Source organism: Acipenser ruthenus, chromosome 12, assembly GCF_902713425.1.
Source record: "Acipenser ruthenus chromosome 12, fAciRut3.2 maternal haplotype, whole genome shotgun sequence".
Classification (NCBI taxonomy): domain Eukaryota; kingdom Metazoa; phylum Chordata; class Actinopteri; order Acipenseriformes; family Acipenseridae; genus Acipenser; species Acipenser ruthenus.
Window position 1 is genome coordinate 16,176,498 of NC_081200.1, and position 26,375 is coordinate 16,202,872.

The 26,375-nt window shown below is 37.0% G+C and overlaps 1 protein-coding gene across 1 annotated transcript in view; it reads left to right on the forward strand.

The window, feature by feature from the left end:
- Positions 1 to 5,680: 5,680 nt before the first annotated feature.
- Positions 5,681 to 26,375, forward strand: part of LOC117417371 (kelch-like protein 24) — a 29,747-nt gene continuing 9,052 nt past the window's right edge. The window contains exons 1-4 of the mRNA XM_034029494.3: positions 5,681 to 5,961; positions 10,138 to 11,116; positions 13,917 to 14,101; positions 19,407 to 19,525. Of these exons, the coding sequence (XP_033885385.1) occupies positions 10,197 to 11,116; positions 13,917 to 14,101; positions 19,407 to 19,525 (1,224 nt within the window). The 5' untranslated portion in view covers positions 5,681 to 5,961; positions 10,138 to 10,196. The remainder of the gene's footprint in view (positions 5,962 to 10,137; positions 11,117 to 13,916; positions 14,102 to 19,406; positions 19,526 to 26,375) is intronic.

The following is a 26,375-nucleotide window of genomic DNA, read 5'->3' on the forward strand; positions in this document are numbered from 1 at the left end:
TATTTCTTTCAACACACAAGTCTCGGTGTCTCTCACAGTCCTTCCAGTCTCTCAATAAACACCAAGCTAAGGAAAAGATTTACAATTCTCCGGCCCCTTATATGCGATTATGCATGACCCCTTGGTAAACGATTGCAGCTGACTCTATTGCCTGCAGCTGTTACCTCGTTTACCTTCCAGGTCAATACGTTCCTGCACCGGAGTCTCGTCTTTTTCCAGGCTGACTGACTTCCCGACCTATGGAATAAACTGTCAGGCCGACCTGTCCAAAGCCTTTCCCTTTCGCTACTTAGTGCCCTCACAGGTCAAGAGGGAGATTTACAACCAGAACTCATTATATTTCCGTCACAGTCACACTTGCATTTTTGCTTATATCTGGAGAACTGCATGTCCAATTGTCATGAAACTTGGACTTAACATTCAGTTTACGTTATTGAGAACATCAGATTCTGGGATATAGAGGGTGTCTGTCTGTCTGTACATTCGTCTGTATGTCACACTTTTTGCAGATAACTGGAGAACCACTTTTTAAACTGAGATTACAATTTGTATTGATAATTCTTATTCCTTACTAGTCTGTACATACTGTTTCTATATACTGTTGGTCATTGTGATAGGGATGGTGAGGTGGTGACGTCAGGCCAGAAACAGGAACAAACATAAGCAAGACGCTAAAAATAAATAAACAGTTTTTACAGAAAACACTGCTCACAGAGAGCAAAATAAAGGTTTTAAAAAAAAACAAACTCACAAACACAAAAACCACACTGAATCGATAACTAAGGTCAAGCTGGGCAGTTGCCTTCACTGATCCTTTTTATTTTCAGTTTCGCTCTCCTGTCTCTCTCCTCTGTCTCTCTCTAAAACACTCCCATCCCGAACGCAGAAAGCTGCAGGCTTTTATACATGTGACCATCTCCAGATTAACACTCAATTAATCAGTCCGGAGACGGCCACATTCTGCACAGGTTTTTGTGTGGATGGGGCATCCCCATCCACGCTGCCAAACAATAACAAAATACATGGCTTTTCACCGTCATATTTATACATAATAATAATAATAATAATAATAATAATAATAATAATAATAATAATAATAATAATAATACAAAACAAATAAACTTTATATTAGCAGGGCTTTAATAGTGTGCAGGGCTCTCTCCTACTGCCCTACTTGTTTTTCTTTCATTGGTGTAAATTGCATTTTGGTAGACTTTGATAGATATGGCCTTATACACCCCATTTACAAAGTTTTATCTCAGGAGATACATAGAGAATGGGTTCAAAAGTCACAATAATTTTAATAAGTTACAGTACATAAAGTGTTAAATTTGTAATTCAGTCATAACATATTCAGATATATCAATAGCACAAACACGATTTACAGGAAATACCAACACATCTGATATTTTGATAAGTTAAATGATTCTGAAATATGTAAAACCTGTTTTTAAAACCGCTTGAGTCTGATCAGAATTAATTACCACATTGATCTACACACCGAGGAGCAGGCGATGACATCTGGAGGCATTTCTAGTTGATAAACGGGTTCTCTATAAAACGGCCTATTTTAACAATGACTACTTTCTCTCTTCTCCCGGAGTTTTTTTTAACAGCTCATTCTCGGGACAAAAGGTGGAACAGTTACCAAATAACAGTGCTCCACTGTTTTTGATACAAAAATGACAAAAGTGTTAATCAATCAATCTCCAACATGCTAGGTACATCAGTGTAGCAGAGCAAGAGCTCTGGCCGTGTATATTTATTGGTGTTTGGTGGTGGTTGGCAGGGTTGGGTTAATTCCTCCCTGCCAAAAAATGTGAGAATGTGGCTGGAGCCTTAATTAGATAATCACTAATTATTGATTAATTAGGCTCCAGCCACATGCCATAAAAGGAGAGCCAAGGGGTCGATCTGGAGAGGGGAGTTTGGTGAGTGAACCTGTGTTGTTTTTGTGTCTCTGTATTGTCTGTAAACGTTCAGTGAAGGCTCTGCCCAACCTGAACAATTTTTGTTTTAACCTTTTTCCCCCTTGTGCTTTTTTATTTGTACTTTTGCATTCTTTTTGTGTATTAAAGTGTGCTTTAGCGCTTGTACTGCAGTTTCCTTGCTTCCGAGTCTCTGTCTCGCTGCTACCCTGTCACAAGCTGCTTCAGAAGTATAAAACTGGTACTATTATCCATAATTAAACACTCACTAAACAAACACTTTAATTTACTGATACTAAAAGAAACCAAATCAATTCAGTGACAAATGTTTAGATTCAAAGACATTTAGAAAGACTTCTAGTCTATTACTTCTAAAAAGCTGGTTATGTATGTTTTATCAGAATGTCAGCAGTTAAAACCACAAGGAAGACAAGACAAAACAAGGTTTAGAAAAAAATTCACAAATGCAAAGAGGAACCTGAAAACCAATATGGCTAGAGATGTGCCAACTACCCTAAAATTGTTTAGTCCATTTTCTAACAGCTAAATATCACATAAGGAGGAAGTTAGAACAGGTTCCTGAGGAAGGGTAAGTAACTGACAGAAGAAAGAACACGAATCCCTGTAAATGCATGAGAAGCAGAGTAGACTTCCCTTTACCAGACAATCTTTAGTGCTAATACCGGGGCACCACAATGACACAGCAATGGTTCTGTGGCCCAACCACAAACTATGCTTCCTGCTTCTCTTTCAACTATAGATGTTTTAAGGTAATATGTACAGTTGACCCTTCATGAGAATATACAATAACTTACAGGGTGTGACAGACTGGTATACTAAACAGGTACAATATATTGTAATTACTCAGGATTAGTTTTAAAGAAGGGTTGAATCTGTTTCCATTCATTAACACAAGTCTAGAATAGTTGCATGAATACAATCCAAACATTTAAAAAAAAATAATACTCATGGGTATGCTTTGATTTGATGGTAGAGTTTCATAGCAATCCCACTATCTGATTGCGGTATAACGAAGCTTTTTTAACTTGGGCTACCACATTCATGGAGCAGCAACTGTAAATGGAGATGCGTAAGTGTGGAATGCTTAATAATGTAATGATTTAGTTGTCTGCATACAATTGTACTTTGGCTTTTGTTAAAGTCGAGGTATACGTACACAACTGTACTATTACTATACTATTGTGATGTTATGTCGGTTTTCAAAGTGCTTCTGAAGGATACATGTACTGTTCAGCCGTTATGACAGTGTTATGAGTAACTCTGGGAGTGCAGGGATATGCTTCAGGACAATTTAAACCTTGAATTGAAACCTACTCGTTTAGTAATACTTGAACTACACCACCTCCCACTTAAGAACATCTTTCAATTTATTGTGAGGTATTTCTAAAATATCCTCAACCAGAGCAGCTCCTACCTTTATAGTCTTTTTAAAATATTTCAATAGTAATGTTGGCTATACTATACACCCAGATTCTGATACTCATGCTATAGTATATTCAGATCATCACTGAATAAACGCTTTTCTTGATATATGTAAAAACTTAGTGTGACATGTGGATGACAGACAAGACCCAAAGCAAATAGCCAAACGATCCTCAACTGAGAAAAGGGGCACCAGGGATATTATTTCTAGTGTTAAATGTAGATAAGAAATTTTTTTTTTTAGACAATTAAGGTTAAAGGTAAAAGGGTCATCTACTGACCTGGAAGTTATGTGATTTTATGTTTTTGTAAATAGCTTAGCAACTGAATTAAGTTTTTCATGGTCAGAACATTGGGGGAGGGGGAGGGGCGTATTCATCAGACACATGGGAGGAGTCATTTGCAAAAAATACTCATTATCATATAATAGACGTATTTTTAGATTAATTCTCAAACTGAACGCAGTAGGGATTCAAGGAAATGCATGCACATGGATTAGGGAGTGGTTAACATGTAGAAAACAGAAAGTACTGATTAGAGGAGAAACCTCAAAATGGAACGAGGTAACCAGTAGTGTACCACATGGATCAATATTAGGTCCTCTCCTATTCCTAATCTACACTAATGATTTAGATTCGGGTATAGTAAGCAAACTTGTTAAATTTGCAGACGACACAAAAATAGGAGGAGTGACAAACACTGTTGCAGCAGCAAAGGTCATTCAAAATGATTTAGACAGTCAGAACATTCAGAACTGGGCAGACACATGGCAAATGACATTTAATAGAGAAAAGTGTAAAGTACTGCATGCAGGCAATAAAAATGTGCATTATAAATACCATATGGGAGATACTGAAATTGAAGAAGGAATCTATGAAAAAGACCTAGGATTTTATGTTGACTCAGAAATGTCTTCATCTAGAGAATGTGGGGAAGCTATAAAAAAGGCCAACAAGATGCTCAGATATATTGTGAAAAGTGTTGAATTTAAATCAAGGGCAGTAATGTTAAAACTTTACAATGAATTTGTAAGACCTCACCTAGAATATTGTGTTCAGTTCTGGTCACCTTGTTACAACAAGGATATTGCTGCTCTAGAAAGAGTGCAAAGAAGAGCAACCAGAATTATCCCGGGTTTAAAAGGCATGTCGTATGCAGACAGGCTAAAAGAATTGAATCTATTCAGTCTTGAACAAAGAAGAGTATGCGGTGATCTGATTCAAGCATTCAAAATCCTAAAAGTTATAGACAATGTCGACCCAGGGGACTTTTTTGACCTGAAAAAAGAAACAAGGACCAGGGGTCACAAATGGAGATTAGATAATGGGGCATTCAGAACAGAAAATAGGAGGCACTTTTTTACACAGAGAATTGTGAGGGTCTGGAACCAACTCCCCAATAATGTTGTTGAAGCTGACACCATGGGATCCTTCAAGAAACTGCTTGATGAGTTTCTGGGATCCTTCAAGAAGCTGCTTGATGAGATTCTGTGATCAATAAGCTACTAACAACCAAACGAGCAAGATGGGCTGAATGGCCTCCTCTCGTTTGTAAACTTTCTTATGGTCTTATGTTCTTATGTATCCCCCCAACTCAACACGCACGACCACCATGACAGTAAAAATAGACATAATGAAGCGTTCATACGTTTGTATAAGTTAGTGATCAGCAGATGTGTCAGCAGCACGAAGAGCACAACGTGTGGTTTTCACTAACTCTACTGTGCAGAATAAATTTTTTTTTTTCTATGGGTAAATATCGGGACTATTCCTATGCATCGCGACGCGGGATATTTGCTAGGAAATAGGGACTGTCCCGACCACATACGGATTGTTGGCATGTATGACATAGGCATGCCCCTGTTCAACTTGCAGCAGTAGGAAGTTATAAATGATACATTAGGCTATTTGTGTAGCTCAAAAAGCAGCAGGACTAATGCAATTGATTCCCCTACCGCCTTATTTCCAAAAGCTGTTAGTAAAAATTAACAGAAAACGCCAAAATAAGCAAGATATTGGGTCCTACACCTTTATAAAAACTTGTCAAATGTTCCTGCAAAAACGCTGAAAAAACACTCCTTCCTCGGTCGCCTGCATCCTTGTTGCGCAGTAAATATGCTAACCTGCTTACTTGAGAAGGCACATTGTTTGCAAACAAAACAACCGGCCAACGAAAGCAAAGACACGTGCGGGACCGGTTCGATCAAAGTTCTGGGAAATGTAGTGTAAAAATATGCTTCGCCTCCCTGTTTCTCTCTTGAACAGATTGAGTTGAGAAATACACTTCCCACAACTCACCGCTCTCCAGCTGATTTAGTTTCTCATGTGTTTGCGTGTTTCCTGATGACGGTACTGTACAAACCGATGTTTATAAAGTGCTTTGTTTGATCAGAAAGACAGAATGTGAGGTCCAAGAAAGAATATACTGATGTTACATATATTTCGAGATAGTGTCCACTTTCATCTGCTGAGTGAAAACAGAAACTGATTTAAATTTTCTGCAGAAGAAAAAAAAACAACTTTATAACTATATATTGATTTTGCTGTATTTTTTTATTCTCCTCAAGAAACGTCACCAAAATTATTGAAAGGTAAGAACGGAAAACATTAAATGGTAATATAGCATTTTCAAAGTGATTTGATTTGACAATTTACTTTTCAAACAAACCACATGTAATTTTTTTTAAAACAAGTTTAATATTAATTTTTATTTATATAGTTATTATATTACATTTTGAAATAACAATGCAAAAAAACAGTGATACTATAGTATTATTTTTAAGTTATGTATGTGTTTATTCTAATATATACATTTTCTGTAACAAGAATATATATATATATATATATATATATATATATATATATATATATATACACACACAGTGCCTTTGAAAAGTATTCAGACCCCTGACCAATTCTCTCATAAGAACATAAGAACATAAGAAAGTTTACAAACGAGAGGAGTCCATTCAGCCCATCTTGCTCGTTTCTTTGTAGTAGTTTATTGATCCCACAATCTCATCAAGCAGCTTCTTGAAGGATCCCAGGGTGTCAGCTTTAACAACATATACACACACACATCCACACAGTTTACAGTTAAAAACAACACATAACTTTGTTTTGCAATTTGACGAGATGTTGATGCTTTTGATAAGTGGTGCTGGTGTAATTTACTTTAAATATCCACTTTCTGTTTTTTAGTTGTATTTGTAGAGAACGTTTATCATATTTGTATTTTGCATATGTCCTCACTCTAGAGGTGATGATAATAACAATAATAAAACCCGAAATCATTGCGAAATGTTTTGTTCTGCCACGTGACCTAGATAGAACCCTTCTTGTTTACATCCATTTAAAGAAACAGATTGTTTTATACGTGACATAAATGGCTTTTTTTTAAAAACAATTCTAAAAACAGTAATAGCAACATTCATAGTGAATCGTTTTAAAAAAATACATCTAAACTATTGTCGTTGTTTTAATGTACAGTACACAATAATTTGTTCCTTGTTTTGTGTTGTTGAACTTGGAAAAAATCCTTTGTTTCTGATGTGCGTCACAGATCAAGTTTCATCACCGGAGGGCACAGTTTGCATATCCTGTACAGTTCTCAGTTGTGCATACGCGCGTTTAAATGTTACTTATTTAGTATCAAATCTGAATCGAGTTTACACTGACCACGTGGAAGTTAGACCTAGAAAGCGGAATTCAGAACCGTCCGTTTTAGTTATCTTGACTACAGGTTAGAGCCAAGCCATCATGTGACTGTACAAAACGCAGGAATCCGGCAAAATTACAGCTGGCAATAACACTTGAGTATAAAACGTTTAGTGAATAACATATATTTAGTCAATATGTTTAACATTTGACATTATACATGATGCAGATACTTATTCCAATAATAATTATACATCTAATAATAACTTAAACAGACCTAACTTCAGAATACTATATGAACAGAAATATTAGCTAGATATTTTAGACAATTTAATATTTAGAAGATTTCTCATTAATTTATTGAGGCACTTGGTGCCTTATGCTTTATCAGTATTGTAAAGTGATTTTAATTAGAATAGGTAGTGATCAGATTAATTAAATACGAGTATGAAGTTAAGAAAGAAAAAAAAATCAAATGGTTCTTGCAGAACTCAAGGCATGCTGTACAATGGAATGGAAGAGCTTGGCTGGAGAAGTTTAGGAATAAACATGCACAATCTTCAAAATGCTGTTGAGATGCTGAATAGTAAAGCTATAAATGCTGGACAGGCTCGATGTATCACTGACCAAACTGCAGGATTTTTAATCTTTAAGATTAGGTTAATTAAAAAAGTAGCCTAATTAAGAAATCATGTATTCCATGCATTGCTTTCAATAATTTTGTCAGTCAGTGGAGAAATATCTTCTGTAAAGAACAGTAATTACCAGACTTTTCCAACAGGTGACTCACTTAGCACTTCTTAAAAGTTCTACCTGTGAAGCTACTCAGGAGCTCAAATAAGGTTGTGCCACAGTATTTTGCTCACGTGGTTCTGCTTGTTAACTGCGTAGAGAAAGGTGTAGTTTAAGTGGTCCCTTTTCACAAGGCCTTTAAAATATATATTGAAAGACATATTTTAATGATTATAGCTTTGTTATTGATCAAATAGTTTCCACAAGAAAGTTTCAGGGTGTATTTGTGTATTTCAGTACATAATCATACCTTGGGAAATGCTAGTTGTGTTGAATAAGGGCCAGTATGTCTTGTTTTACTTTAATTCAAATTTCATTTCTTAGAGGATCTTGTATTCATAATAAATGTTGTGTTTCCTCATTTTAAATGTTTAGTTCCATGAAGTATGATAGATCTTAAAGGGGAATTTATTGTCACAAAACAATTTGGTCAACTAAGCTGTTAATTAGCCTTAAACTAAGTTAGAGTCCTGTACAAAACTTCACATTTAATACATGTTTTAGTGAATACGTTGATTAGTTGTTAACTTGTCTTGAGAATATCTGTAAATGAACAATATGAGCAGGCTATTGTGTGTTTACAACAACAACATAACCTGAATGAGCTAAACAGAGCATTGCATTTAAACTGAAAGCAGATGTATACTTCTGAAATTGCTAATAGTGAGTAATTACTCCAAATCCACCATATGTTTTATGTTGTCTAGGAGTAACTTTAAAAGCCTAAAAAGCTCATAATCAAAACTTAACAGTTAATCAAACAGTTACAAAAAACAAAAACAAAAAAAAAACACTTTGTTCCCTGTTGAAATGTTATTTTTATTTTTTTTATGACCTGAGTGTTTCCTTATACAAGTGAGCCCATTGCTAGCCAGTGTCCAATATATTTGATCTTGAGAAAGTAAGCATTGAAGATCTGGGAACATACCTAGGGCAGGAAAGGGTTAAAGCTGGTTCCCGCTTTGTTTCAGTATGTCCTCTTATTGCCTCTCTCTCGCCCAGGGGCTCACCTTTCAGTGCAGGTGCTATGGTGGATTACACGGAACTTCATTTCCTTGAGTGCTGATTCCTTTTCAAGCTCAACTTGAGTTCTTGTTTTTCACGGGATGTTGCATCATTTCTGAACTTCATTAGCATTTATTTTAACCCGTTAAAGTCCTATTGTGGCTAAACAACAGCAAGGGTTGCACAATATTCTGGGTGACCTTTTTACCTAGTGTTCCAGATTCATGGAGTTGTGTGGGGGGGAGGAGGGGGGAGGTATGTTATGAATTGAAACGTTTAGCTCTGAGGCTGCTGTTTTTAGTGCTAACTCACATTACATTTGTTAGGCATTATTATTATTATTATTATTATTATTATTATTATTATTATTATTATTATTATTATTATTCTGTATTTCTTAGCAGACACAGTTATCCAGGGTGACTTAAACAGTTGTTACAAAATATCACAATACAAAGTATCATATACAAATACAAATATCTTTATCATTAGGGCTGGAACTACCCTTATAAAAGTTTACCACGCTCACTTTGCACAGTAATATTTCAGTTTTCCTGTATTGTTCCCTCTGGTTATACTACACATTTACCATAGTTTAGTATGGTTTGCTATGTCTTTAATATGCTTTGTTTATTTAGCAGAACTCTCTGGGCTTTACAATGCTTACCTATGGTTTACCATACTTTCACTGTGCTTTATTACACTTTGTAGACTTTGATAAGGGTACCCCAGCTGATTAACCCAGCAGATACCAGTAATTGTTTTGAGCATTTTCAGTGATAAATAGTACTGCTTCAGACAGTCATGTCTGGGCATCCATAACTGTTAACCACTCAAGACTCAAGAAGCACACATTTAGTGACCTACGTTTCGACTAGAAGTCATAGTCAGTGTCTTCAAATGTTGGAATGGTTTTGGATTCACTTACTTTTATCATTTTGGAGTATGCTATACCCCCCATTGATAGACTTTGTCTGCATTAGGATTTTACCATTACATTTTTGTCAGTTTGGCAATTGAAAAGTGATTTGACAGTTGTGAAGCTGCTATCATGTTTTCACTTGCGTGCTGTAACTGAAATCATAATATTTTTGCTGAAATCTGTTGTGAAGATAATATTATTTGTTTGTTTATACTTTGTTCCTGAGTTGAAGTCGAGATTGAATTTCTCTATCTGTTGAATTTTTCAATGTAACTCAGTAATTTTGTTTATGTAATTATCTAATTACCTTGTCCCTTCAGTATGAGAGTGTTTATTCTCAATTCAGTTACTCTATAAATTGAAATTAATGTTTGTGTATTTTCCTTTCTAGGAAGAACAGCCCTTGTGTTGCTTGTTTGCGGAAGAGTGAGCAGGTAGTTGAATGCAGCCATGGTGTTAATCCTAGGCAGGAGATTAAACAGGGACGACCATGGGGTACACGATTCCCCAGCCACCAAGCGGAAGGTCTTCGAGGGGGACTCCAAGACGCTGGGGAGCCATGACATCTTCGATTTCTGCTCGGGGTCGACTCATGCTGAGAGCATCCTGCAGGTGTTCAACGAGTTCAGGGATAGCCGTCTCTTCACCGACGTGATCATCTGCGTGGAGGGCCGCGAGTTCCCTTGCCACCGCGCCATCCTTTCTGCCTGCAGCAGTTACTTCAGGGCCATGTTCTGCAACGACCACCGCGAGAGCCGCGAGATGCTGGTGGAGATCAACGGCATCCTGGCTGAAGCCATGGACAGCTTCCTGCAGTACGTCTACACGGGCAAGGCCAAGATTACCACAGAGAACGTCCAGTTCCTCTTTGAGACCTCCAGTCTCTTCCAGATCGGGGCCCTGCGCGACGCCTGCGCCAAGTTCCTGGAGGACCAGCTGGATCCCTGCAACTGCCTGGGCATCCAGCGCTTTGCAGACACCCACTCGCTCAAGCACCTTGCCAGCCGCTGCAGGACCTATGCTCAGCAGAACTTCGCAGATGTGGCCCAGCATGAGGAGTTCCTGGACCTGCGCCGGGACGAGCTGGTGGCGATCATCTCCAGTGACGAGCTGGTCGTTGGCAAGGAAGAGACGGTCTTTGAGGCCGTCATGCGCTGGGTCTACCACGATGTGGACTACAGGAGGCCCATGCTCAAGGAGCTGCTCCATCACGTTAGAATGCCCCTGCTGCACCCCAACTACTTCGTCCAGACTGTGGAGGGAGACCAGATCATCCAGAACTCACCTGAGTGCTACCAGCTGCTGCACGAGGCCCGGAGATACCATGTGCTGGGCAACGAGATGATGTCGCCCAGGACCAGACCTCGCAGGTAGGGGTCACAAGTCATGAGGCTGGGGGTGGAAACTAGTGCAGCTACAGTATACATCAAATGAGAGGAATAAGTGACTTACACATAGGCCTCCTCTATATTGTCGCTTTCATGACCCTGGTACTCATACTGCCAAAATGTATGACTTAAACAGGATGCCATAGATATAGGAAAATATCAGTGATAGCCTTACTCCTTTTGGTTCACTTCTTAATTGAGTGAACATAACTGATTCATATAGAAGGGACTGTAACTTTTCACTGTTTATCAAGTCTGAGTTTTGATAGTTGTAGCACAAATAGCAACGTGATGTTGTGTATTTTCAGCGTTTCATGCTTGGCATGTAACAACGGGGACGTGGTTTTAAGTATAGTGATCGCATTTCAGTTAAAGTAATGGTATTTCAGCTGTGTTCAGCAAAACAGTGTAACTTCATCAAATACAGTGTGTAGTGTTAGCTAGACCAGGCAGGTTTGCATATGTTTGACAGGGACGTATTATTTCTTATTGGGTAAAGTAATAGATACAGAGCGCCACATTTAAGTTATTGGCCACCAACACACAGTCATTTCAAAATGTCTTCGTTGAAGACTTCTCACCATCTAGTTTCTTATTTGTGTTTCTATATCCCCTTCCCTTTTAATTTTCTAGTCTAAAAAGAACACTACCTGACTTAATATTCTCTGCAGAAATATACTACACCATTTCTGCTATTTGCCCACTACAAGCAGTATAGTCTTTTGTCAAAGATGAAAGCAAACTGAGGATTCAAATAAAGACAGGTGGCTTATTTTCTATCTGCTCACATTAAAAGATTAAAGGAAAGGGGAACCTGAGTAAAAGTAAATGTCAAGTTCTGTATTGAAGACTTTCAAAGGTACTTTTATGTGGATTTTGTGTTTGTAACGCTGCTTAAATGATATCGGTAGGCTTATGGTGATGATATGATATGATATATACAGTAATCCTCAGAGTATGATATTACTTTCAACACGACACAATGTGCGTCCCCTGAGTGTAATTTACAGAAAACTGTATTGGTGTAAGGATTTGGGTTTTTAATACTCTCAGTTGTGTCACGTTTAGGCCTACATGTCGTCTTGTTTTTGATAATTTGTTTTGCCAGTTTGTGCACCAGGGTTATGAAAGCAAGGATAGTAGTGGAGGCGTGTGTGTGTATTCTGTACATTTTTACTTATTTGAGAACTGCCCATGTAATTGATTAAAAAAAAAACAATGTGAGTTGTGTGTTTTTTTTTTTTTGTTTTTTTTTTTAATAAAGTTATTCAACTCTTTGAATGCTTCACCGGCCTATGATGTGACTCAATGTCCTACATTTAATCAACACAATAAAAGTATAACTTGACGACAGTGTATAGGTCAGCTACTGTTTCCTTTATTAACATGTGTAGTGTGTGGTGCACACATGTGTATTATGCCTGCTTACGCAACCAGGGGAAGACAAACAAGCTCAGTAGTTTCATTTATTGTTTTGTGCAAAACAAATAACAAACCTAGATCCATAAAAGTTTCCTCCTGCATGTCAAGCATTATGGTCAGTGTGGTTTTTGTACTTGAACCATGACTTTAGTTGTTGCTGTAGTAGTCTCATTGTTCACACACACACATCTCTTTTGGTTTCTCCGTTTTTGTTTTAAAGGAGTTAGAGGACTTTGTTTTGTATTGTAGGGAATAGTTATAAGCTATATAATACATGCTTTAGAAACTGACTATTAACCTGCCTTGGGAAAGGGGAACTTCAGGATACAGGTGTAATCTTTGTGTAGAAAAGACATCAGCAGAAAAAAGGAAGGTTCATTGTTCTGAAGCGCCGAGCTGATTTGTTTATGCTGGTATCTGCATGCATAACAGATGATGACTGCTGGGTGTCACGTATCAGGATCACGTCTGGCGTGCAGTGTCAGTATCCAGGCAGAAAACTGACTGCTGCCTTTGTCTTGACAAGGAGCTCCCCAAGGGCTGAACTTCCTGTCTCTGGGGAATTTGAATTTCATATTCCAGCACGCCTCTTTGTTTTCCTTCCAAACCGGTTTTGACTAGTGTCTTCCTTTTTTTTTCGAATTTATGTAACTTAGTAGCTAGAATTTGTATTTTAAGGATTTTAAGGAACTGTTTTGGAATAGTAGTGATGGGAGGGAAAAAAGTATTTAAACAACAAGCTTCTCTAATAAATACCAGTAGCCTGTATGTACATGAAAGATAAACAACTTTGCTGTTTCGGGTAAACGCTTCCAATGTAAATGCAGATATGTTTTGAACCAGCTAACCATCATTCTTGTGACATTAGAGTGCGGTACTTAATTTACTTAGCTATAACCCCAATCTCTTTTACATGTTTTTACTGCAATTTAGTGTCCCCATCTCCTAAAATCCTAACTGGAAACACCTTTCACCAATTCACAAAGAAGCACCCTGAAAAAAAAAAAGGAAATCGAACATTCAGAAACACTGGGATTACACACTAGGGACTCTAGTAAAACAGTGATCAGTATTTAATTATTAATAAAGAATATAAAAGTAACAACAAAACAAAGGGTTAACATGATGTTTAGTGAATATCTAAACATTTTTATACAAAGAAGGACTAAACCGGGTCAGAATATAGGTGACTATTTGAAACTCAGAGAGTTGTTGTGACTGAGTGGGATCTTTTTAAGAACAGGCAAGCCAAGCGATCAGACAGCTGCTAGGAACTGGAGGAGCATCAAATGGTCTCTTCTCATTCATCACTGTCCTTATGTTATTATTCCCCTGCTGATTTGCCCTTTCTCCCTTACAGATCCACAGGCTTTTCGGAGGTGATCGTGGTGGTCGGGGGCTGCGAGCGAGTAGGGGGCTTTAACCTCCCCTACACCGAATGCTACGACCCAGTGACGGGAGAGTGGAAGTCTCTGGCCAAACTTCCAGAGTTCACCAAATCTGAATATGCAGTCTGCGCTTTGAGGAATGACATCCTCGTCTCAGGTAACTTCCCATCCGACCTGACTTTTCCCCACTTGCTAAGCCTGTATATCTCGCAGCAGACTGGTTTGACAGCCTGTACAGCCTGTGGAGCCAAGGTTTTAAAAAAAATAAAAAAATAAATCTTGGTTAAGGCCATTTAACTACAGTGTCCCAGAATGGGTGGTAGATGGAGTCTGCCTTTCTGTCTGACTGTCTGCCACAGTTTTACATACATCTAGAGAACTGCTTATTCAGTGATGAAACTTGAAAAGGACATTATTTATTAGGAGTATCGGAATCTGGGGGTACGTGCATATGGAGGCACCTGTCCGCATGGGGAGACCGTGGATGTGCAGTAGTTCATTGTGATCTGCTTTCTCATGTTACTGAGCAATCTGAGCTTTTAACATGGTAAAAACTTTCCTAAACAACTGCTTTACAGCTGAAATAGTAAAACTGACATTACGTGACACCTGGAGCATCACACCCTTAATGAATGGACGTGCCTGTGTTCTGTTGCTCCAAGTGTCCAATATATCTGGCATTGAGAAAACAGGCAATAAAATAGGTGTGGGAACATACCCCGGGCAGTAAAACTTTTCTCAGTATCTGAATCCACCAGATGTTTTATAAGCCTGTGGAATCCTAGTTGCCTGCTCTTTTTGCACACTTCCTGATTTCTAAGAAAACACAAGATGCTGTGGCCCTTTCAACTCAACTGGCCCCACCTACTTCTTAATATTATGATTTAAAATGCCACTGCATCATTAGCTGTAAATGGCAGCGACTACAAATAGCAGTTTCTGATGTCATCTACGAATTGTTAGCTTGGTGCCGTGAAGTTGTTATTTTTTTAAATACAAGATGAAGTGATTCACAGAGGAGACTCCCTGTGAATACTGGATTGTCTCTTGTTGCTGTAGCTAATGGGGAGGGTGTATGGACAGCTGTCCCATCTGAAAAGGCCAAAGTCATGGCAGAAACCCTGAACAGCCTGGAGTGCGATTGGTATTTTACACAAACATGACAACACCATTGAGACAAACAAAATATTCCCTGCAAAAATAAACAGTTCTACAGTACATCATTGCAGGTCTTTCACCCTTGACCAAATCTTCAGCATGAATGTTTGTTTTTTTACTTTTGCATCACCTAACCCTATTATATCCCTGCACTAATAAGCTTATCCTAATTTCATGGTAAAAAAAATACCAAGAAGCATATGAAAAAAAAAACATGCTTGAAGCCTTTGTCCTCTGGCAGCTGTTTTTTCATTTTTTCTGAGTCAGTCTTATCTTCTGCAAAATAACCATGTGAGCCAGGTTCATTCTACTAGCTCCCAAAGAGTAAACATTGCTCTGAGGCACGTGGGAGAGAGGAAGAGAGGCACACAAAAGGAGCTTAAAAATAATATTTCTGAATGTTCTCCAGCAGTAATATAAATAAATAGCAACTCTAGGGAACAAAGTATTCTCCTAATTGAAATCTATTCCCTCATTTTTACAGAGAAAAGCTTGCTTTGCATTTCGTCTTGTAAACCACTTTAAGAGCAGTAACCTCCCAGCTGACTCAACCTCTAATTGTCTGCTGCATAATAAATCTTTATAACACACCTTAATGTCTTGGCTATTTCTGAACAGAGCAAGGCAGCAGAAAATGTTAAATGTGTTTTGGAAATACAGTAAACTGTGGACCTTAACTAAGCACAGCCATGAGGTGAACTTGCATGTACTTCTCACATGATGCCAGTTCAACTGCTAATTTAACATCAACCGTTAGGAGGCCAACTTCATATTTTCAGTGTTGTGGAAACTCTTTTGGGAAAATTTAATGACACCCTTCACTTTGACCTAAGATGGCAGACTTGCTGTACTATTTTATGGTCATATGCAACTGTATTCTGTGATTCTCTAGGTCTATCATGTGTATTATACATGGAAAACACTTTGTAGCTGTTATTTTACAAAGCTGTCACTGTTGCACTGCTAGATAACCGTGGCATTTATCTCTGACCTAATATGGCTGTCATACTGAGGTAAGTGCCTACATTTTCTGTGTTCTATCATTTCTGTTATTTGGTAAATGTGAACTGTTTCTCTGCCACATTGTTGTTGTTGTTGTTGTTGTTGTTTTTTTTTTTTTTTTTTTACCTGCCAATGATACAAACCACACACTTTGAAATTCTGTTTTATAACAAGATGTCCTGAGTCACTGTATTTACATGCTGTATATTTCAGCTTCCTATCTGATATTATTATTATTATTATTATTATTATTATTATTATTATTATTATTATTATTATTTCTTAGCAGATGCCCTTATCCAGGGCGACTTACAGTCGTAAACAAACAATTCAAGACTCACAGTACTAGTATTAATACAATTAAGAGCAAGATAAAATACAATGACTTCAGTTCTAGTAAGTACAAGTATATTACTAAATACGAATCAGTATCGGAGCAGATAACAGTGTCCGTGATAGTTACATCAGGATACGATTAAATGCAAAATTTTATTCCTCCCTTGCATGAATTCTATTTATTTGTACTTGTTGCTTCCCATACCAGTAATACTGGTTGGAGTGTTGAGTTTCACGAATTACTAAACTAAAAAACACTTTACAGTTTACCCTGGGTTTATATGTTAACCAGCACTTCTAAATGCCAAATACTTTACACATGAAGATTGAGAGAAGTTCAGTTGTAGCCTCAGGGAGTTCATTGTTTACATACAGCTTTGAGGCCAGGCAGAGCGTGACTGGCTTCATTTAGTATGTCGTCATTATTTGACGATATTGACTATTCTGCGAGGTAGGCTGTATTTAACTTGTCAGCGTTTCTCGATTCTTTCCCCATTGTGTCAATATCATTTGCTATCAAAGGAGTTTAATCTCCATTGGTCCAGATTCCAAATATATCTGTACTCTAATCTAAATTAGGTTTTGTTCTGGTTGACTAAATAGAGGATATGTCATGAAAAAACAAGAATTATGGTATTTATGTGATGGGGGGCTGTGGCAATAACAAACAAGCCTTCGTGGGAGTTTGTTCTCCTTCTTCCACTTACTGTCCATGACATACAGACCATAATTAATGATTTTTCATCTCTTGTTTATACACGAATGCTTACATCAATAAGAACATACTGTATATACATATTTCAATTTGTTTTAAACAATTTTTAAAACATATTGTTGCACTACTTAAGTTTGTGAAGGACTGTATTAAAATAAACTTTTTATTTTAACTAATAGATACATTTCAGACAAATACACTGGTTACTTGATCTAGTTATTTGTTGTATTGTATTTTTTTTAATTTGTTGTATCGTATTTTTATGCTCTAGGTCATGCTCTATGTTATTTGAATGCTCGATGTCATTGTTTTTTCATGACATATTGGTACCTTATTTATGCCACGGATGTTTACATTTTCAATTAATAAGAGATCAGTAAATATACTTTAGCTCCCCGAACTTATTTGAAGGCACTGTGCGGTAATCTGTTGCATTTAACAAAGCAATAGTACAGAGTAGGCTCATCCCTTCTGCCATGTGGGTTTCAAAACTTGATATCTGGTACTACACTCGGTTAAAGAGAATTCTGTTCACAAGACAAGCTTTTAGACTGTCTTGTACTTCCCTTCACTGGCGTCTTTCCTGTCAATAACCAATAACACGTGTTAGATTCATATGGTCGGTCCTATTACCTGAACTACACAAAGTAAAACTGTTGTGTGGTGTCAGGAAAAATGTTTTTGAGTCCAATTGAAAATAAAGGTTAGAAAACAGAAGAGTTCATATGCAGATAAGAGGTAAGATCATATTTTGAAAGGGGCTACAGATAATAGTTCCATCATACTGGTTTGCATTTCCTTTCACTGTGCGAGTCTGGCATGTTCAGACTTATATATATTGTAATTCATTTTAAGCACACCGTCTTTTGATCTTACTGGCTATTATCAAGCTTCTCTAACATCATTGAGCCCTGCTTACAAACAGTGGTCAGGATATTGGAAGATAAATCTCTCTCTCTCTCTCTCTCTCTCTATATATATATATATATATATATATATATATATATATATATATATATATATATATATATATATATATATATAATCAACCTATTGATAACCGAGAAAAAGAAGGAGGAAGTGAACAGGACAGGTCAATCCTAAGCTAGATGGCTTTTTAAAAGGAATGAATGCAATAGAGATCACGCACTGAACTACACTGAGTTTTTGTTCAGTTTTTTAAAGGACAAAAGAAATGTTTTAATACAGGTGCTCCCAGAGGAGGGTTGAACCTGTTGAGATCTTGGTGGCAGCAAGATTTTAACTAACCACATGAATCTGCCCCAAATGTGAATGTTTGTTGATAGTGAAAGGTAACGTGTGTGTGGGTGTATTATGTGAACTCTGCAGGGATAGTAAAAGAGGAATGTTACAGTTGTTGGTTCAGTAATCTTTGCATAGCAGTTGAACAATTTGCATATGATTAATGCAACTTTTCTGTTAAGCATCAATTTTCCATTTTCTCTTTAAATGCATGGAATTCCTCATGTCAGTTTAGTGGATTGTTGACCAGGGTAAACCCAGCCACTGGTGCATAAACTGTCCATTTCCTGTATGTCTGTACAGTGTCTCAGGCATATTTAATGAACTCCCAAGTGGAATGTTAGGAATATTTCTAAGAGTTTTGTTTATTTTTTCCAGTCTGCTATTTTTTATTTATATACTGTATATATATTTGTAATTCTTGCTGGCTATCCATAAGTGATGGATGTGAGGTGTGGGGAGCTACAATTCATCACACAGTGATAATTCACTGCTGATAGAACAGTGAATTCTCATTTTCCCTGCCCATCGCCTTCTGTCCTCAAATACAAAGGGCCACATTCACTAAGTTAGCAGCATTTTTTTTTTTTTCAAAGGAACTAGCAATTCACTTAGGTTATTTATTTGAAGCTTTGTAACCATTAGCATCTTTTTTTCTGGTATAAACTTGAAGTCCTGGAGTTAATGCTTGGTGCATATGACCCAAATCATATCTGCATTAAATTCATCCTTAGATCTTTCTTGAACTTGGCATGTTTTAAGCCTACAGTCCTCCTATTTGCTGACATTGTATTGCATTGAAATAAGTCATCTTTAAGACAGTTTAGATATTTATGTTTTTTCAGAGTGTTTAATCGCACTGATGACTCCTTTAGCAGTAAGGCTAAACTGCTGATATTTATTTTTGGCTGCTGAAATAGGAAGTGGTTATACTGTCTGTGGAAAGCATAAATCTTCTATTGGCTCATCCTGTGCTTTTCTTTTTAAGGTGGACGGATTAACGGTCGGGATGTTTGGATGTATAACTCTCAGCTTAACATGTGGATCAGGGTTGCCTCCTTAAACAAAGGCAGATGGCGTCACAAGATGGCTGTCCTCCTGGGAAAGGTAAAGAATAATACTATTTCAGTTCAGAGTTTTTAGTTGAAATGGTGCTAATTTGCTTAATTATTATTTTTTTATTTCATCATAATTAAGGCCCATAATTTTCAGTTTTTATTTTTATTTAAAATTTCCTGGGAAGTTATCGTGTTTGATAGACACTGAGGGATGATACTCGCGGACGGTCAGAAAAGCAGAGAGGGGTAAGGGTATGGAATGGGCTACCTAGTCATGTTGGTTAAGGCTCTGGACTCTTGACTGGAGGGTTGTGGGTTTAATCCCACATGGGGGACACTGCTGCTGTACCCTTGAGCAAGGTACTTTACCTAGATTGCTCCAGTAAAAACCCAACTGTATAAATGGGTAATTGTATGTAAAAAATCATGTGATATCTTGTAACAATTGTAAGTCGCCCTGGATAAGGGCATCTGCTAAGAAATAATAATAATAATAACTTGACAAAGTGCTGAGTTCAGTCAGCTACTAGAAACCGGATGATAGGCCTTCCGGGTGTTTATGTTCTGTTCTTTAGAATGTGTTTTGTGTTGCTAAATTTCACATAGTGGGCAATGTTTTTTGTCAGTAATATACAAGTTCTTGTCTGGCCCCAGATTACAGGTCTCTTGGCACTCCTGTTTGTGATAATAACTGCATAACGCCTGGTTCGAAACAGGTTTTTAAATCTTTTAAATGCTTTCAAAACACAGTTCACTCAGCCTGAAACCTTAATGAAGGGGTGGGATGGACATCTCACATACAAATATTCATGAAAATATATGGTTTGTTCAACAGGATACTCTCTATAGTTTTTTTTTTAGAATGTTTGAGGGTTTTGAGTAAGGCCACTTGACCTTTTATTGGGATTAAGCCATGATGACACAAACTCCTCTTGAGGGTAATTAGGTAATTAATATAATACTTACAATTGAGCCTGTGTCTTGTTCTTTCTTATGGTATAAGAGTGTCTTCTTGTGAACACTTTGGGTGGGCAAGAGGACATTCTTATACCATAAGATACCATAACTGTACATATTAACTTATAAAACAGCTTGTTAGAATGCTGCATGCTGGTTGGCCAATCAGTGGTTCTAAACCATGATATATTCCCTGGTATAGTAACAGTTGGGTAAATCACTAGACCCGTGGCACCATTGTATCACTGCGCCTACTGAAATACCAGTAAAAAAAAACAACAAAAAAAAACATAAGTGCAGTGGAGGTGTGTTATGATTTCGGCAGCAGCAATAAAGAAACAAGAAAACAATAACAAAAAGGCAGGACACCAGAGCTTGTTTTAATCACTCTTTATTTTAAACATTAAGATGAAACTACCATAAACTGAAAGAACCATTCTCTCAGCATTCAACAGCTGTCATTCTCGCCCCGCCCACTTTCCTAGGCCATAGCAAGTCATGTGCGCAGTCAAACTCGCCACACACATATAGAGAGAGCGTACACGCAGCTAAACTCGCCACACACAAATAATTAAAATAAACTAATAACGTAAAGTAAAATCGCAACTTAAACAAAAAAATGAAAATCTTCAGCGAGTATCAGTAGTTCATAGGAACTATTTTATATTGCGGAAGGTTATCCTTCACATTTCTTAATAAATCTTCAGAAACTATATCTATCTCTCTTTTATTTGTTTATAATAAGTTAGTAAATCCGTTTTATAATAGCATTAAGGTACTTGACTGCCTAGGTTACCGTTTATATTGTCACTGCTTATATCCACGGTAACCCACTTCCTCTCGTACCTTAATGCTTTATTATAAATAGGGCTTCTGATTTTCGGTTTTCACCGATACAACCCAATAAAACACCCCTGATACAAAAAAATTCAATTGGTGGATAGCCAATAAACACAGTAAAACACCGTAAAAGCTGTGGAAATGGTTAATCTATTCACGTTGACTTTACCCTTTTCACATTTAAAAAAACAAAACCTACTATAAAAATAATAATAAATACATTTTCCAGGGCTGCTGGGCAATGTCCCACCTTCCTGACTTGTATCTATCATTGATTAGTTCTGAATACTTTAAACCCGCCCCAATTACTGAGTGACAGCACATTCCTACATTTCTATTTAAAACGAGATTACAATCAGGATGGAGGCTTGTTAGTGTGATTTAAGCGCTGTATTACAGTTGACACAGAGGATTTAAAACAGAATTGTGGCGAAATGTACAAAAATGCCTACACACAAAAACCCCAGAAGAATGTGCCCGTGACCGTAGGGATTTAGTTGTGGAAGACAGCAATGGAAAGAAGGTACAAGCTCAAGCATTTTGGAAAGTAACCGAAAACACTCATTTCATACAGTATATCAAAAAAGAAAGCCCCGAAAAAAAAACGATTTACATGAAACTCGAAAATAGCTAAAAATAAGCACCAAAAATACAATTAATAAAACCCGAAAAACAGAAGCCCTAATTATAAATCATTTTCTAATAAAGAAATAAGAACACAGTAAATATTGAATGTGGTTATCCATGTATTTTATCAGTTGCTAGTTTACAGTGCATAAGACTCTAAAATAAGACGCTCCAAGTTCTAAAATGAGGCGTTTTGATTGGTTGGGTGTGGCCTCATGATTTGAAATGTCCACATCATAGACAGGGCCGTTAACTATCGGAAGCGTGAGTGCTTCAATAACATTTCCAGGTAATCAACCTGTTATTACGAAACTCTTTCACCACCTCTAATGGGAACTTGCCAGATGTGAGCAGCTTTTGTTTACATAATAAAGGACTAAAGCTATCCGGTCTAGTTTATGTCCAGCTGGTGGGATACAGTCTGACTTTTATGCAATTAAGTTACAGTCTTCTTTTCATGAACAGTAAGGTTTGGGCTTTGAACCTGTTATATTTTAGTGTATAGTATTCTAAACCAAATTAAAGATCATGATGAGATTTCCTTTGTACAAAGGAAGTTCATGTTGCAGCATGAATTGTAACATGCTTCTGTCTTTTTCCATTACAGCTGGGGTTTTTGTTGCCTCTTTCATCCTTGTAGCACAGCTAGGTTTCAAAAAAGCTGACATTATGATCAGCTTAGTAATGTACAATGTAGGCTTTTTACATGTTGTACTGTGCACAGAACAACATGTATTGTATTATATTTCAATTTACTACTACTATTTACAACAGAGTAATATTCTGTGTGGCCATTAAATCTCAATGACAAACTTACTGTATTTACCAATATTGTCTATTGTGCTGTATCCCCTTTTTAGCTGTATCCTGTTTCAACATCATTTCTTTGATAGTTATTGTTCACATAACCTGGGTTATAAATCAGCTGTGTGGAATGAAACCAAAGGGATACTCCTGCCCCAAAAAGCCGGCCAAATAATTGATTATAATGTAATCAACTTGTAACTGGAGTCCGAAGTCTGTACAGGCTGAATGGAAATGTTAAATGAATGCAGACATAAATACAAAAGTAACAGCAACACTTCAACTAGATCTGTTCTCTGATTCTGTACTAAACTGACTGCATCATGTAAAATGATTCAGTGTCTTGTTTTCCTGCAGGCATTGGTAAGCCATTCAGCAGTTCTGGAGTCTACAGTAATCACTGGCATGCTCTTTGGCATTGCATTTAAAATCTGCTCTGTATGCTAATACTGCTGGGTTAAAATCTGGGCACTGTTAATTCAGGAAGCATTTCAGCAGTTGCTAGGAAATAAACTGTTTTTGAACCTGACCGCACTGCAGGGAGTTTGATATAATGATCCAACTGTAGAAGGCCTAAATACATATTAACATGAATAACTTAATAATAAAAAGCAGTGGTGTTTAACCCTGGCCCTCAAGTATCCCCAACTGTCCAGGCTTTTGTTTAACCAGGGATGTGGTATTTTTAAACATGCATTGCTTTCTAGTGCATATGAAACGGCACTTACAGACAGCCTCTGAGACTTTAGACTGTGTGTACTTTAGACTTGGTTAAAGTAAAATCTTAAAAATAGTTGACAATGTTAACCCTATCCAATACTTTAAACTCTGCACAAAAGCCAGGGACAGAGTACCCAGTTAGAAATGAAGTGGAGATAGACTTGGGATAGAAGGTAGGAGACACTTCTTCACACAGTGGTGGTGTGTGTATGGAATAGGAATAATTGGGTATTGATTTGAGATTCAGTCAGATCAGTACTTGGATTGATCTTGGTTTAGCCGGTGTAGAACCAACAGCTGAAAGTTGTACATGTGTGTGTGCATATTTTTGTATAAACCAAAAATAAATGAATCTGCCTACAGGCGATGTCTCCACAAGTTTATTTTAGAGAGATGGTTTAGTTCATTATTCATTCCTGATAAGTACAGGAGATCTGTGTGTGAGAGATTGTTTGTTTTTGCAGAGCACGTTAAAGCAGGGGGAAAAAAAGAGTACGTTATTGGGGGAGGAGGGAAGAGTTTCCAAAGAAGGATGTGGTTCTTGAAGGAATTTTAAAATGTAAGCTGGGAAGAGGTGGAAAGGGGGAAGGGGAGCCTCTAATTACCATGAAAAAATCTACAGTATGATTCTTCTACATTTATAATGTTTAAAATGGGCTGTCAATGTTTTGTGAATAATCCTTTATCATTTAATTCATCTGAAAGTTATTACATGGGCAAGACTGGACTTGAGCGTTCTGCAATTATGGGCTCACACAATGCAAACAAAAAATACTGTTCTACTTGTTTTTTCTCAGTTGAAAACAAAACGTCAAAACGTTTGTCATTTAATTTTCGTTTATTTTGGTATATTTTCTTAGTTTTTATAATACTAAAAAGGTTCAACTCTACATTTAATTGCTCTAATCCATCACTTTTAAACTAGTATCTTTCTTCACAGTCCCGATTTAGCACTTAGGGCCAAACAACAGCAATGTATTTTTTCTTCACTGACATGATTATAATTAAATATATTATAATTAAATATATTATAATTAAATGATATATATATATATATATATATATATATATATATATATATATATATATATATATATATATATATATATATATATATATAATCTGCTAAGGGTTAACTATTGGGGTTTACATTACCATTACTTTCTGTGAACAGTGTATTTCCTGTTTTAACAGGCTACTTCCTGCCTGGTCATGAACATGTTTACTGCTTTGGAACACCTTGTTCAGTTCACTTCTGTGTTTGCAACGGATCGTGAACTTTAACTGTGAACTCTTTGTTTTCTTTACCAAAGACAGTGTGTGTTATTAAAAACCATGACAATGTGCGATTCCCTGCAGCTGTTCCCCACGGTCTTGAATGTGTTGCATGATAATTGAGAGACTGTTGTTCTTTAGGAAGTCTTCAGGCTGCTGTACTCTGTAACAGTGATACATGGTACACCAGTTTATTGTAGCTACTATGGGGGTGCACAATATTCCAAACTCAAAATCTTTATTGGAAAACAACACACCATTTCACTTGAATTGAACACATGATTTGGACATATAATGTTATGGTGTATGTTATGATGTTAATGCTGTTTACTATGTTCTTCCATAGTTCAGCTTTCTGGGCATTCTACAGTACTTCAGCATGCTGATACATTAGGAGCCCATCTTCCTCCCAAACCTTGAAACCTACAATGCCACTACCACACTGACATAGGCATTCCCCTACAAATATAACACTGTAGTATTATAGAATGGTAGGAATTACCTCTTTAAAATGTTGGTTGCAGTTTAACCAATAATGCTTTTTCCAAGTTGCCAAGGTTTTTCCAAGCCATTTTATAAGCTTTGTCATAACTCCCATTTTGAACGTATAGACATGGTGGAGGACAGGGCAGTTTCAAGCATTCATGCCTTTGAACAGAACATAAAGCACAGTCCTCTATATGAAAATGATGCACTATACAAAGAAGACATTCAAACAGACATCCTCTGAAATGTTGAGACTGTTGGAGATGTTTATAAAGAGCTGAGGATTGTTTTTTTGTCCGGAAAGCTGCCCTAGTTTAATTTAAATTCAGTAACAGAAACCAGAATAACTGGATCTGGCAAAGAGCTGACACAAAATAAATGTGCAAAGGGTGCAGGCTACCAATGAAAACCTCTCCCAGCTTTGCAAGCTTACAAGACATGAACACCCTTGCCATTCAGACAAGCAAAAACTGATGTGAACCAATCCCTGCCGAAGGCTGAGATGAAACCACCAGACAAATGAGCCCCTACACCGCTGTATTTTTGATACATGTCACACTTTACATTTTCCATTTATTTGGAAAAAAACACTTATTAAATTATCAGACTTGGTATTAACATTATTTGGCATACATTATTGGGGGTATCGGTGATATATGGTGGTGGTGTCTCTACATCCGTCCATCTGTATAGCACACTTCCATTTTTACATCTATCTTGAGAACACAACGTTATTCCACATACTGTAATTCACTGATTTAAATATACTTCACCATGATACTAGCTCCCCATTCACTTACCTACTGGCTAAATAACACCTAATCATTTCTTGTTCTGTGCTGTTGTGTGCATGTTATATATTTCATGATCCTCAACTTATTCATCATACTGATGGCTCTAATTTTCAATTTAGAGCTGTGGCAGGGTTAGCTGTGCTTGTTATTATACTAAAATATTAATATGTAGACTAGAAAGTATTAGTAATAAGTATTTTACTTGATATACATTCAGAATTAATTCAATTACATTTCAGTGACAGAAAGATACTATGAAAGTTAAGTTGATACTGAATAGCTGTTTTAAATTACACTATGCCAGAAGCTTAAATCACACCCTAAAATACAAAACACTGTGCTGTGAATGCAGATTCCGTTTGAAAACAATAACATGATAAACTTGATTTAAGAGCC